Here is a 13,553-nt window from a genome sequence, read left to right on the forward strand (position 1 = left end):
TTGTAGATTGTCTTTTATCGCAACCGTCAAATCAATATCTAAATATAGTTAACTGGTTACATATGTATGTTCGCATTTATTTAGATTGCCGGGTTTAATGTTAAATATGATTATATATTTAGATTACCTGGCACGGGGGTTCAGACTATGTTTTTCTTAGTGATTGGTTTTACAGCCACTCGTGCGTCTAATGTTTACATTAAAGAATTTAAAATAAAATTTTATTTTTATGGTCTAACCAATGACTGTGTCAACAAATTATAAATCTTTCTATTTGTTCAACACCCAAGTTTAGCATCCATAATATTGCGATACAAGTCGACCGTTATAAGCTATCTTATGTTTGATCACTAGGTGGCCCCAATTGTTGTTCGTAATAAATCCAACTCAGACTCATCCTGGTTTCATCGGACTAATTTCCTGACCATCGGATTTCACTCACACCAAGTACATCTAATCCTGATCTTGTCATTTCCACGTTAATGTTCCTCAACTTGCCAATACATAATAATAGTTCTCAGGTTCCACGTCCCAATGTTTTTCTAAAGGTTTTTTTTGATGACGACCCAAGAAACAAGTTGTTCCTTCAACTACCGAACTGATATTTTCGAGAATATCAATGCTTAACTAGATATTTTTGTGGTGGTGTCCTTCTCCTTTCACATAGTGGTTGATAAGCCAGTATTGGAGTATGTCCTACCTTTCATCATCAATGTATCCTTCTATTGCCGTTAATTATGCTACAGAAATCGGCAACGGCTGGTAGTACCGTTTACTGCTGCCTTTGACTACCTCCTTTCAATCGCCCTTTGCGATAAGCCGGAGTTACTGTAGACCTATTCTAAACCCCAGCCACGTGGGCTTAAAAACCTCTTAGAGTATCATGTTTCTATTTGTTAGATGTATTGATAAATACAAATTGACCACGGATCGTTTTATGATAGGCAATAGTATTTTTGAAATATAGTCGAAACATTTCTGTTATTAATACTATAAATTCGTAAGCAAGCCCCGTGGATGGTATTGATGATGCGTTAATAATTTGACCAAGTAATTTTAATTTTGGCATTTCGTTTGATATTTGCACATCCGAGCTGAGACGGGGCTAGTATGTTATTATCCACCGAAAAGCAATACCTTAACGTTGTACCAGCGTCTACTATTTCTTCTTCAGTAAAAGCTTAATATCTATTATCTAGCCAAGGTCACAGTAGACGGGCCGAAAATTAGGCAGAACGATGTAATTGATTTGTGCTACATGCTTTTAATTCGATAAACAGTTTTTAGCTTCGTTTTTAAGTATACAGTGAAGTGTTATTTTTATTTTTTGCCCATTACTCATCCGCACTCCACCTCCCGTCCTAAACGTTAAACTTCATTGAAGATTAATCAAAACTGGTTATTGATCACTCAATATTTTTATCACATCATTCTTAATTTAAAAAGCTAATTTAAAATATATGTTAGTATTTAAGTTTTTAAACTTAATAAAGTTCTAGAAAAAGATATTAATTTGAATACTGTCTTATAAAGTAAAGTGCCATAAGCTGAAATACCTCCAATAAGAAAGTCTACAAAATTGGGATTAGCTTTAATGAAAATTGCCTGTTACAAATAGCATATATAACATTATATAGAATTTAAAAAAGTTTTGTGGTACAAAATCAATATTATTTGTAGTTAGCATAAAAATAGTTTAAAAGAAAAACCAGCACGGTAGAAATGAGTACAGTAAAGTGTTAGCATAGCTGGATTCACCCAAGCAATAATGATTAAATTGGAATTTTCATCACTATCAAGTGCTTTGATTCGAGTCTGCTAACATAAGAATCAAACACCGTCCAAATCAAGCACAATTTAACAAATCTTACACCCCATAATAACTCCAACATACTATCTCAGATTTTTGAGTGAGCAGGAGGAAGGTGAATTTATTGCTATACGTTTTACTTAATTTGGAATTAAATACAGTTTAATTTAAAAAAAAAAAAATGCTCTAAAGATCTTATACTAGTACCGGGTGATTGGTTACCTATGACCCAGTCAAAAACTTGTAAAAAAAAAATGACTTTTCTTAATTATATTTTTTTAAAACTTTTATAGTTATTAGTTGGGATAATTGCAATATATTTGTTTTCAAATAAAACGCCATCCCTTATATGTTAAAACAGTATGACCTTAGGTTTTTCAAATGATAACGTATATACTTGATTAACTTTTTAAATTAAAATCAATTTGCTGAACATTTTGTATGTATAAATTTTGGCCATACCTGACCTTGGGATGCAAATAACATGAATTGCTAAATACTTAATACATGTGTGCGCAATAGCATGCAAGTATTTATTTTATAAAAATAAAACGTTTGTAAATAGGTAACATATTTTAGACGTATTGTATTTTATGCTATATGTCCCAGACCGCACTCCGTCTCCTGTTAATAACACCATATTCACGATAAACCGCGTGTATTTGGTAAAGTATTATTATCATGGCTTAAGACAGCCACTGAGTTAATATTGAACAACATTTTTTTATTCAACAATAGATGCTTGAAGCACGGCACACGCACATTATTATTAGAACGTAAAATGTAGACACCAGACGACATGTATTTATAACTAAATACCTTTTATTGGTTTTTTTATAACATAAGCTATGTTAATCAAATAAAGTCGTCGGGTAAATGTTTCACGAGAATAAAAAAAAAAAAGTATTTACTTAAAATGAAAAAGTAGAATAATTAATTTCGTTTAAACACACTAGAAAGTTAAACTGGTGTTATATGAAAAATTAAAGTGCCCGCATATGAACTGTTATAAATAACTCAGCTCTTGATGTTTTAGATCTTCCATTTTATAAATTGTTTCGATGAAAGTTATAAGAAACAATACAGCTAAAACCAAGCACACCCTAAGGCCGCACAGTATGAAACACAGAGTGAGAATTTTTTCAAATTTTGGTATAGTATCCACAGGTTCAATACGTTTAATACTATTTGTGATTTATAAACATACCAGTTGAGTAAATGGGTTAATGTCAAGAAACTAAATTTTTTTTTTATAAAAATGTGGATTTTTAAAGCTATGTTGAGTTTATCGGCATCAAACTTGTTATCCCCACTCCATAGAAAAGTGTCCTCTACATTTTATTAGAACATATGGGAGGATACTGGGCAAGACGTAGAAACCAGTAAAAAGCCAATTAAGAAAAGTGATGGGAAGGGGAGCTGAGAATAATGAGTGAATTCCATGGATAGGAAACAAGGGAGGGAACATCAAGGGGGTTGTCCGAAGCCGTAATCAATATGAAATATTATAATCTATAGCCGTTGTACTGTTAACCACATATATATTATTTGACTATAAATATCAATAATAATAATAGTTAAAAATATATGTTTGAATGCTGAAGCTGCCAGTTGTGTTTGACACATTATACCAATCAGAAGTAACTTTATTATAATTATAGTCTGAATGTATTATTGCATATTTTACATTTTTACTGTAACATTGTAGTAAGACCGAGCAAATTCTTACGAAGCCGTTGTTCTAAACATTGGCTATATTATAAATAAACGAAAAAACTTTTTTTTATTATTGCAGGGCGCCGAAAACTGAGTCAGAGTAATGTAAACATGTAATCGTACTAAAAAAACAAAAAACAGCTATTTAAATAAATTAACATAATCATCGTGCAAGTCGTAATTGGATTTTCTGATACAAGAAAGTCACTTCAAAACACTTAGTTAAACAAGAGGATATTTGTCGTACAAAGTGGAACGTTCCGAAAAAATTCGGTAATTATATCAAGCTTAAAAATCTTAAGTACGCTTTAATTTGATATGGCCAAATTTTAAATTCGTATTATAATACTATTGTGCTGTCTGTTTTCTAACTTAAATACATCTGGTGTACAAACTATTTAATATCTTTCGATTTATTCACTATTTAACTTAATGTATATTGTCGATTAGATTGTAATAAAGGTTGCCTTGTAGTAATCTTGGCAAATGCACCATCCCCCGTCGTTACCTATTAAGTGATGTCACCCACTATACGAAAATCAGGCGGCCGTTAACGTCACGCGTAGTACAACCATTGTTTGTAATGATTAATATTAAGTATTAGTATTGTTTTAGACATTATATTTATATATTATAATTTTGACATGGACATGTCTTATGGCCGGGGGTCGTGCTAAACATTTTCCCGCAACGTCACGCTGGATGTCACACTCAGCATTGGCGGAGTTGAGAAGGCTGAGGATAAGAGATCAGAGAAAAGAAAAGTACCATAAGTACGTAACCAGGGTCCTATACTTCATCAGGTCCGGATTAAACCTACAGTGAGAAATGTCTTGTGGCAAAATAAAATAACTAGCTCTAGTTCTTAATTTTATTTGTTCAACTGACGAACAAATATATTATTATAATTACACGTTTAATTTTTAAATACACGTGTAATTGGCAAACGCGCGTATTTACATATTTTTCATTTTCGTTATAAATTTGAGTTTGAGTTAAACAATTTGTACAATGTTTATACTTGTGTTTGAGTTGGTATTCATTTTATTTCCAATGTTTTATCGTTATGAACCTAATAAATATGTTTTTTGTAGTTTTTAAAGGGGTTATTTCAGTATTTTATTTTAAGCTGGCAATTTTGGCTGGGGGTCAATACACAAAGGTCCTTACTCGTTTCATCACCCACCGTCTTTGGCTTTTTCCCCATTTCCTCATCCGACCTTCTTCTCTCCTTGCATTTCCCGAGCTTAGGCCTAGCCTCGGGCACGCTCGACACGTTCCTGTCGCTAACCGCCTCACTAACTACCGTGGACATTACAAATCAACACTATTGCTGCGAAAATAACTATTGATAAAATATGTTGACAGTAAATCTATTTAGGCCAGATATTATAAAACTACTATAACATGAAACATAAAACGTTATCGAGTATATATATTTATAATAATTTATAATGTTCTGGGCAATTAGTTTTTGTCGCTCATTCAACCTGCCCATTCAGACAGTATATTATATTTAACATATTCATAGTTGACATTAGACATATATACATAGGCCTATGTATCCGCTTGTAGTGTGAATACTAGATTTGTTTTCACATATTGTGTTGCATTTATGGAGATCTACATATTATAATACCTTTTCCCTCTTCTTTATCTTGGCGCAAACAATCGTCCTATAACCATACTAAATAAACCATAATTTGGCCAGATTAAACCAGTTTTTTTGTAGGGGTAATAGCTTGTCGGGAAATGGGTTGTCGGATATTTGGTTGTCGGGATAATGGGGTATGTCTGGATTTTGGATTCGGGGAAATGGCCGGCAAACTAAATAAATATAATCTATACATAAATACAATTTGGTAATTAAAATAAATTAGTCACAGCTTGACTATTTTTCACAAAGTTACAGCAGACGTAATTTTAGGTTGCGATATACTAATACTCTTAGAGTGTTTTTCTTATTTAAATGTTGGCAAACTAAAGTACCTACTCTTGTGACTGCGACTACTATGAATTAATATCATGTTTATTATTTGTTGCAGACAAAATGCAACTTCCTTGTGTTTTAATGTCATTTGCCTTTGTAATTGTTTGGGCGGATATAAGTAATTATTATATATCATTCATACTTACCATGACAGTTATATATCTAAAAACATCTAATATTTATCTTTACAGTGACCTATATGAGGGTGGTTACCAATACGAGTCAGTATATTTTTTATCCTACAATCTACCAGTTTGAGTTTTTAAAATTTAGTATTTTGATACATATTTTGAAAATTCCCTACAGATAGACACATCGAGCAAGCTTATGCGAATTACAATAATTTAAGAGGAAGTAAGATAATATATTTAAAATGTACATACTAATATTATTTTTTATAGTTGTCTTATTATTAAACAATTTAACGAGGTATACAGCACTTTTGTAGCTAACTCCGTCAACATATTTTATTATGAAAATTCAAATTACTCATAATTCTATTTCAAAAAAGCAGTTTCTATACTTGACGACCTTACTTGAATCTATGTAGTGATGATTTAACCCAATGTGGTTAGTAGCGTTAAGTAAGATGGCCATCGTTAAAGCATGATGCCATCTCACTTTGATGGTTTTTGTATAATGATTTTATTTGTAACTTTCTTGTAACATAACCCGTTATTCGTTTATTTTAGATGGATTGGAACATGTAATTCGAAGAATTGTCTGTGAAAATGAATATACCTTTGGTAATTATTGGTATATATCAATAAAACTATAGCTAACTAGCAGAACAAATATTTGTAATTTATGTAAAGATAGAAACAAAAATTATTCATTGTGCATGTATGTATCAGTGATATAAATCTTAAATTTTAGCCATTGTATTATCATAGTGTGTTACCACTCTATTTAATATATCGGAACAAGGACCTTTTTTACCGAATTTTCAATACACATGTTTTTTTTACCTTAATGTTCGCCTTTTAATTTATAAATGATGAAAAAATTAAATCCAATATTATTATCATTTTATGTAACTCGAATTTCAGACCAAATTAATTTTATGATCGCTGTGCCGGGTAATCATTTTTATTGCATTTTATGAAAATATTTCCACAAAGTCATCTGATATACAATGTTGTTTTCATATTACTTTCAGAGCGAGCAAAATTTACCAACTTACCGGGTAACATTTGTATTTACAAATCTATATAAAGATTCATTATTTATGTATTATTATTTTATTTTGTTTTAAATTTCAGAAGCTGTATTTACCCAAATAGCTTTACAAGGAAAAATAAGCTTTGAATTGTGTAAATATAAAATTTAATACTTTTGAGCGAACAATTTTCAAAATTACCACTACTTAGTCCTGACAAAGAACATATTAAATGTAAATTCATAAACCTATATGTTTCTGTTTTAAGCTCTTAAAGATCATTCGAAATATTAAATTCGCTGTTAAAACGTTAATACATTATTTTACATATTTTAATTAACTATTTTCAATACTGAATGACTGTTATAAATAATATTATAGAAGTTTTGATTAACTGTATGATTATCTGATTTATTGTATTTTTTGTTACAGCTATTCGTGTACCTAATGTTCCAATGCACTGTAATTACGAATTTATTGAATGGTAGTAAATAGGCCTAAAGCGGTCTGTTTTTTTGAAGTTTTAGACAAAAAAGCCAGACAATATTTTGACTACTTAGATGGGTCCGATTTCTATTCTGTAAAGATATTCCAGTTCTTTGATCAGTTTAAAAGGTTATGTAGAAAAACGATAATTGATTTTTTTGCTTTATTATGTAAAAAAATTGTATTTTAGTATCGAACAAATTACAAACTTATTTAATTAATTTAAAAAAACTGACATTTTTAAATTAAAAACACTACATAACATAGTAAAGTAGCTAAAGAACTCAAATCTCTTTTACAGAACTGAAATTTGACTATTCTATGAAGTCGAAAATTTGTCTGGTATTTTGGTCTACAATAAACCAAAATGGCTTTTACTCGCAGGAAAAAATGTTTACATTAAAAATAACACCATAAAGCTTGTACAAATTAACCGGTATATTTATCGACATGGTCGAAATTTATTAAAACTACCTTTTTCTTAAATATTGCCTATCGAAAACGCCTTAAAAAAATACCGCATGTATATATATATATTTTTTTTTAATACAAATATTATAAACATAATACATAAAATAGTATATATTTTTTGAGTTGAAACACTAAGGCAAGTTGTACAAAAAAATTAGAAAGAGCACGATTGTTCAAAATGTAGTGAAATTATGTACTACAATTCCCATGTAACTAATTAAACTTTTTTTTATGATTTGTAATAATTAACACGGTTATTTATTTTAATTTTTCCAGATTTTGGAAATGTAAATTTGACCGAACTTGGAAATCTGAGAAGAGTTCTTACTAAAAAAGCTCTAAATAATATAATAAGGCGTGCATTAAGTAAATATTAGTATAGAGTTATAATGTTTTTGTTTTTTTACAAAAATAAAATAAATATAATGGTTAGGTATACTAATTAAAGTACTTGATTTATTCAAACGTTTGTTTTTCTATAAAAGTTTTTTTAAATTATCATAAAATACCTACGGACTGCTTAATATTTTTCAAACTTACTTATCAAAGATTCATTTTTACCACAGTTATACACACATTTAATTGTTGTTTTATACAAAACACGTATAGTATCTTTGATTCGACTTTTTTCCAAACATAAATATTTAGTAACGTATTACATTTAACAGCAATATTTGCTAAAAATAATATTAGAATTAGTTGTGTTTTCTATTTTGTCTATTTTAGTAGTTCTTTAATTATCCATGGACTCTTTTGGTCCAACGCTTGATTTGATGCGTTTTAACGCAAATGCTTTTACAATATATTAAATAGAAATAATTCACCACATTATAACATAAAAACAACAGCTAATATTTTAATTTCCTAACTATTAAGTTATGATTTAAGTATACATTTACACTTTGTAATGCCACGTTCTAAAACAATGTTTTTTTCTTAAAATACACATTTCACTACAGAATTAGTATTGAGTAAAGCAAGACATCATTTTCCACATTTTCAATTCGTGTTTTCTCAATACAATAGCTTGTCCTTTTTAATAAAATATGTAATTGTAAAACAAACTAGAGTTTTTTTTATTTTAAACTGTATCTTATACCATTGTTGTTGGCTATTGTTTCTTCCATTTAGTTAAGTTATTGACTCAGAGCTGCATACCTAGTACAATACGGTCACCGTATATATTTTATTATTTTCTATGATTTGTTTAATACATGTGTATTAGTTGTGTCCTAATATAGTATAAGCTAGTAAACAAAATTTCGAAATTGAAAAACATTTTAATTTTTCAGATGTAAACGAAAAAGATGTCACTTTAAGTCAGTTGTGTTATTTCATAGGATTGTGGATGAGTGCAAAAATTCCAACATTATATACAAATTTTATTGATACTGACTCTGATAATATCTGTATCTTAAAGGATGAATCCGACCATGTTATAAAATACAGATCTATTGGTGGAATATTTTATCAAGTAGATGTCGATAACCTTGATTATAAAATAATAACACTTGAGGAACAGTTATACTAATTTGTACCAAGAATTAAATGTGTATTTCTTCAAAAACTTATACAGTACTACTGTTATTATATTTATTAAAGTAAAGTAGTTTTCGCATAATATTACACTTTTACCCAAATTGTCAATTTATTAAGTGTATTTATAAATAAACTATTTTGTTCACTTTGACCGGGAATAGTTTTTTGAAGCTCAGTTTAATCGCCTATGAGTTTCTCCCTCTCTAAACAGTCGTTCGGCCAAAGAGAGAGACCTTTCTAGCCGAGCTAAACAACACCACAATATAATATATTATTTGAAAAAATAGTAAAGACGACCTATAAAATATAAAATGTGTACGATTTTCATCGATCGAATACCATAAAAAATAATAAATGTTTAACAATTCTAATGCGAACTTTAGTTTTAAAATCTAGGTTAATACTAAAAACACACACCTATACATACTTATACACATATACCCCACATACATTATGATGATGTTATACAGACAAATAGTAAAAAATTGCACACTTATTATAATTTCCTTAATTATACAAAGGCGGGAGCGTGATTCACAGTCAACACAAAACGCACAAGTGTAATTGTCTAATCTCACACTATGATTAGATAAATTGCAAACGGACATTTCATATATAAAAACCACTGTGTTTTCCTTTCCGTTTAGATAAAGTTATTAGTAAACATTATGTTATTGCCATTATCGTAAAACCCCACGCAATTAAAATTATACGATGTGAAGAATTGTCTGTGAAAATGAATATACCTTTGGTAATTATTGGTATATATCAATAAAACTATAGCTAACTAGCAGAACAAATATTTGTAATTTATGTAAAGATAGAAACAAAAATTATTCATTGTGCATGTATGTATCAGTGATATAAATCTTAAATTTTAGCCATTGTATTATCATAGTGTGTTACCACTCTATTTAATATATCGGAATAAGGACCTTTTTTACCGAATTTTCAATACACATGTTTTTTTTACCTTAATGTTCGCGTTTTAATTTATAAATGATGAAAAAATTAAATCCAATATTATTATCATTTTATGTAACTCGAATTTCAGACCAAATGAATTTTATGATCGCTGTGCCGGGTAATCATTTTTATTGCATTTTATGAAAATATTTCCACAAAGTCATCTGATATACAATGTTGTTTTCATATTACTTTCAGAGCGAGCAAAATTTACCAACTTACCGGGTAACATTTGTATTTACAAATCTTTATAAAGATTCATTATTTATGTATTATTATTTTATTTTGTTTTTAATTTCAGAAGCTGTATTTACCCAAATAGCTTTACAAGGAAAAATAAGCTTTGAATTGTGTAAATATAAAATTTAATACTTTTGAGCGAACAATTTTCAAAATTACCACTACTTAGTCCTGACAAAGAACATATTAAATGTAAATTCATAAATCTATATGTTTCTGTCTTAAGCTCTTAAAGATCATTCGAAATATTAAATTCGCTGTTAAAATGTTAATACATTATTTTACATATTTTAATTAACTATTTTCAATACTGAATGACTGTTATAAATAATATTATAGAAGTTTTGATTAACTGTATGATTATCTGATTTATTGTATTTTTTGTTACAGCTATTCGTGTACCTAATGTTCCAATGCACTGTAATTACGAATTTATTGAATGGTAGTAAATAGGCCTAAAGCGGTCTGTTTTTTTGAAGTTTTAGACAAAAAAGCCAGACAATATTTTGACTACTTAGATGGGTCCGATTTCTATTCTGTAAAGATATTCCAGTTCTTTGATCAGTTTAAAAGGTTATGTAGAAAAACGATAATTGATTTTTTTGCTTTATTATGTAAAAAAATTGAATTTTAGTATCGAACAAATTACAAACTTATTTAATTAATTAAAAAAAACTAACATTTTTAAATTAAAAACACTACATAACATAGTAAAGTAGCTAAAGAACTCAAATCTCTTTTACAGAACTGAAATTTGACTATTCTATGAAGTCGAAAATTTGTCTGGTACTTTGGTCTACAATTAACCAAAATGGCTTTTACTCGCAAGAAAAAATGTTTACATTAAAAATAACACCATAAAGCTTGTACAAATTAACCGGTATATTAATCGACATGGTCGAAATTTATTAAAACTACCTTTTTCTTAAATATTGCCTATCGAAAACGCCTTAAAAAAATACCGCATGTATATATATATATTTTTTTTTTAATACAAATATTATAAACATAATACATAAAATAGTATATATTTTTTGAGTTGAAACACTAAGGCAAGTTGTACAAAAAAATTAGAAAGAGCACGATTGTTCAAAATGTAGTGAAATTATGTACTACAATTCCCATGTAACTAATTAAACTTTTTTTTATGATTTGTAATAATTAACACGGTTATTTATTTTAATTTTTCCAGATTTTGGAAATGTAAATTTGACCGAACTTGGAAATCTGAGAAGAGTTCTTACTAAAAAAGCTCTAAATAATATAATAAGGCGTGCATTAAGTAAATATTAGTATAGAGTTATAATGTTTTTGTTTTTTTACAAAAATAAAATAAATATAATGGTTAGGTATACTAATTAAAGTACTTGATTTATTCAAACGTTTGTTTTTCTATAAAAGTTTTTTTAAATTATCATAAAATACCTACGGACTGCTTAATATTTTTCAAACTTACTTATCAAAGATTCATTTTTACCACAGTTATACACACATTTAATTGTTGTTTTATACAAAACACGTATAGTATCTTTGATTCGACTTTTTTCCAAACATAAATATTTAGTAACGTATTACATTTAACAGCAATATTTGCTAAAAATAATATTAGAATTAGTTGTGTTTTCTATTTTGTCTATTTTAGTAGTTCTTTAATTATCCATGGACTCTTTTGGTCCAACGCTTGATTTGATGCGTTTTAACGCAAATGCTTTTACAATATATTAAATAGAAATAATTCACCACATTATAACATAAAAACAACAGCTAATATTTTAATTTCCTAACTATTAAGTTATGATTTAAGTATACATTTACACTTTGTAATGCCACGTTCTAAAACAATGTTTTTTTCTTAAAATACACATTTCACTACAGAATTAGTATTGAGTAAAGCAAGACATCATTTTCCACATTTTCAATTCGTGTTTTCTCAATACAATAGCTTGTCCTTTTTAATAAAATATGTAATTGTAAAACAAACTAGAGTTTTTTTTATTTTAAACTGTATCTTATACCATTGTTGTTGGCTATTGTTTCTTCCATTTAGTTAAGTTATTGACTCAGAGCTGCATACCTAGTACAATACGGTCACCGTATATATTTTATTATTTTCTATGATTTGTTTAATACATGTGTATTAGTTGTGTCCTAATATAGTATAAGCTAGTAAACAAAATTTCGAAATTGAAAAACATTTTAATTTTTCAGATGTAAACGAAAAAGATGTCACTTTAAGTCAGTTGTGTTATTTCATAGGATTGTGGATGAGTGCAAAAATTCCAACATTATATACAAATTTTATTGATACTGACTCTGATAATATCTGTATCTTAAAGGATGAATCCGACCATGTTATAAAATACAGATCTATTGGTGGAATATTTTATCAAGTAGATGTCGATAACCTTGATTATAAAATAATAACACTTGAGGAACAGTTATACTAATTTGTACCAAGAATTAAATGTGTATTTCTTCAAAAACTTATACAGTACTACTGTTATTATATTTATTAAAGTAAAGTAGTTTTCGCATAATATTACACTTTTACCCAAATTGTCAATTTATTAAGTGTATTTATAAATAAACTATTTTGTTCACTTTGACCGGGAATAGTTTTTTGAAGCTCAGTTTAATCGCCTATGAGTTTCTCCCTCTCTAAACAGTCGTTCGGCCAAAGAGAGAGACCTTTCTAGCCGAGCTAAACAACACCACAATATAATATATTATTTGAAAAAATAGTAAAGACGACCTATAAAATATAAAATGTGTACGATTTTCATCGATCGAATACCATAAAAAATAATAAATGTTTAACAATTCTAATGCGAACTTTAGTTTTAAAATCTAGGTTAATACTAAAAACACACACCTATACATACTTATACACATATACCCCACATACATTATGATGATGTTATACAGACAAATAGTAAAAAATTGCACACTTATTATAATTTCCTTAATTATACAAAGGCGGGAGCGTGATTCACAGTCAACACAAAACGCACAAGTGTAATTGTCTAATCTCACACTATGATTAGATAAATTGCAAACGGACATTTCATATATAAAAACCACTGTGTTTTCCTTTCCGTTTAGATAAAGTTATTAGTAAACATTATGTTATTGCCATTATCGTAAAACCCCACGCAATTAAAATTATACGATGTGAA

General features: G+C 28.5%; 2 protein-coding genes across 5 annotated transcripts; both read left to right on the plus strand.

Annotated features, from left to right (window-relative positions):
• Window positions 1–2,816: 2,816 nt before the first annotated feature.
• LOC126847996 (uncharacterized) lies at window positions 2,817–12,983 on the plus strand. Of its 4 annotated transcripts, none has more exons than XM_050588501.1 (12): window positions 2,817–2,940; window positions 3,606–3,827; window positions 5,572–5,634; window positions 5,708–5,737; window positions 5,823–5,870; window positions 6,209–6,262; window positions 10,226–10,255; window positions 10,336–10,362; window positions 10,439–10,489; window positions 10,768–10,797; window positions 11,570–11,659; window positions 12,586–12,983. In XM_050588501.1, the coding sequence occupies exons 3-12, from the start codon at window positions 5,577–5,579 to the stop codon at window positions 12,822–12,824; spliced, it is 657 nt and encodes a 218-aa protein (XP_050444458.1). In that variant the 5' UTR covers window positions 2,817–2,940; window positions 3,606–3,827; window positions 5,572–5,576; the 3' UTR covers window positions 12,825–12,983. The 4 variants fall into 4 exon arrangements, with proteins under 4 accessions (XP_050444458.1, XP_050444450.1, XP_050444473.1 ...); XM_050588493.1 differs by having other exon boundaries at window positions 2,826–2,940; window positions 3,606–3,799; XM_050588516.1 differs by lacking the exon at window positions 10,768–10,797 and having other exon boundaries at window positions 2,826–2,940; window positions 3,606–3,799.
• On the plus strand, window positions 6,283–9,322 carry LOC126832846 (uncharacterized). Its single transcript, XM_050563864.1, has 6 exons — window positions 6,283–6,595; window positions 6,676–6,702; window positions 6,779–6,829; window positions 7,108–7,137; window positions 7,909–7,998; window positions 8,925–9,322. Exons 1-6 carry the CDS (start codon window positions 6,511–6,513, stop codon window positions 9,161–9,163), a joined length of 522 nt encoding a protein of 173 aa, XP_050419821.1. The 5' UTR covers window positions 6,283–6,510; the 3' UTR covers window positions 9,164–9,322.
• Window positions 12,984–13,553: the final 570 nt, after the last annotated feature.

Source organism: Adelges cooleyi, unplaced genomic scaffold (genome assembly GCF_023614345.1).
Source record: "Adelges cooleyi isolate 19-005CV unplaced genomic scaffold, UGA_ACOO_1.1 ACOO_flye_CR_arks_rails_tigmint_CR_PRNA_1, whole genome shotgun sequence".
Lineage (NCBI taxonomy): Eukaryota > Metazoa > Arthropoda > Insecta > Hemiptera > Adelgidae > Adelges > Adelges cooleyi.

Bases quoted from the DNA above. Each gene is read 5' to 3' on its own strand.
- LOC126847996 (XM_050588501.1), top strand. From the start codon at position 5,577: ATGCAACTTCCTTGTGTTTTAATGTCATTTGCCTTTGTAATTGTTTGG. The intron at 5,738-5,822 runs GTCAGTATATTT...AATTCCCTACAG, and splicing joins GAGGGTGGTTACCAATACGA to ATAGACACATCGAGCAAGCT. The intron at 10,798-11,569 runs GTAATTACGAAT...TAATTTTTCCAG, and splicing joins ACCTAATGTTCCAATGCACT to ATTTTGGAAATGTAAATTTG.
- LOC126832846 (XM_050563864.1), top strand. From the start codon at position 6,511: ATGATGAAAAAATTAAATCCAATATTATTATCATTTTATGTAACTCGA. The intron at 6,703-6,778 runs GTAACATTTGTA...TTTAAATTTCAG, and splicing joins AAAATTTACCAACTTACCGG to AAGCTGTATTTACCCAAATA. The intron at 6,830-7,107 runs GTAAATATAAAA...TTTTTGTTACAG, and splicing joins AAAAATAAGCTTTGAATTGT to CTATTCGTGTACCTAATGTT.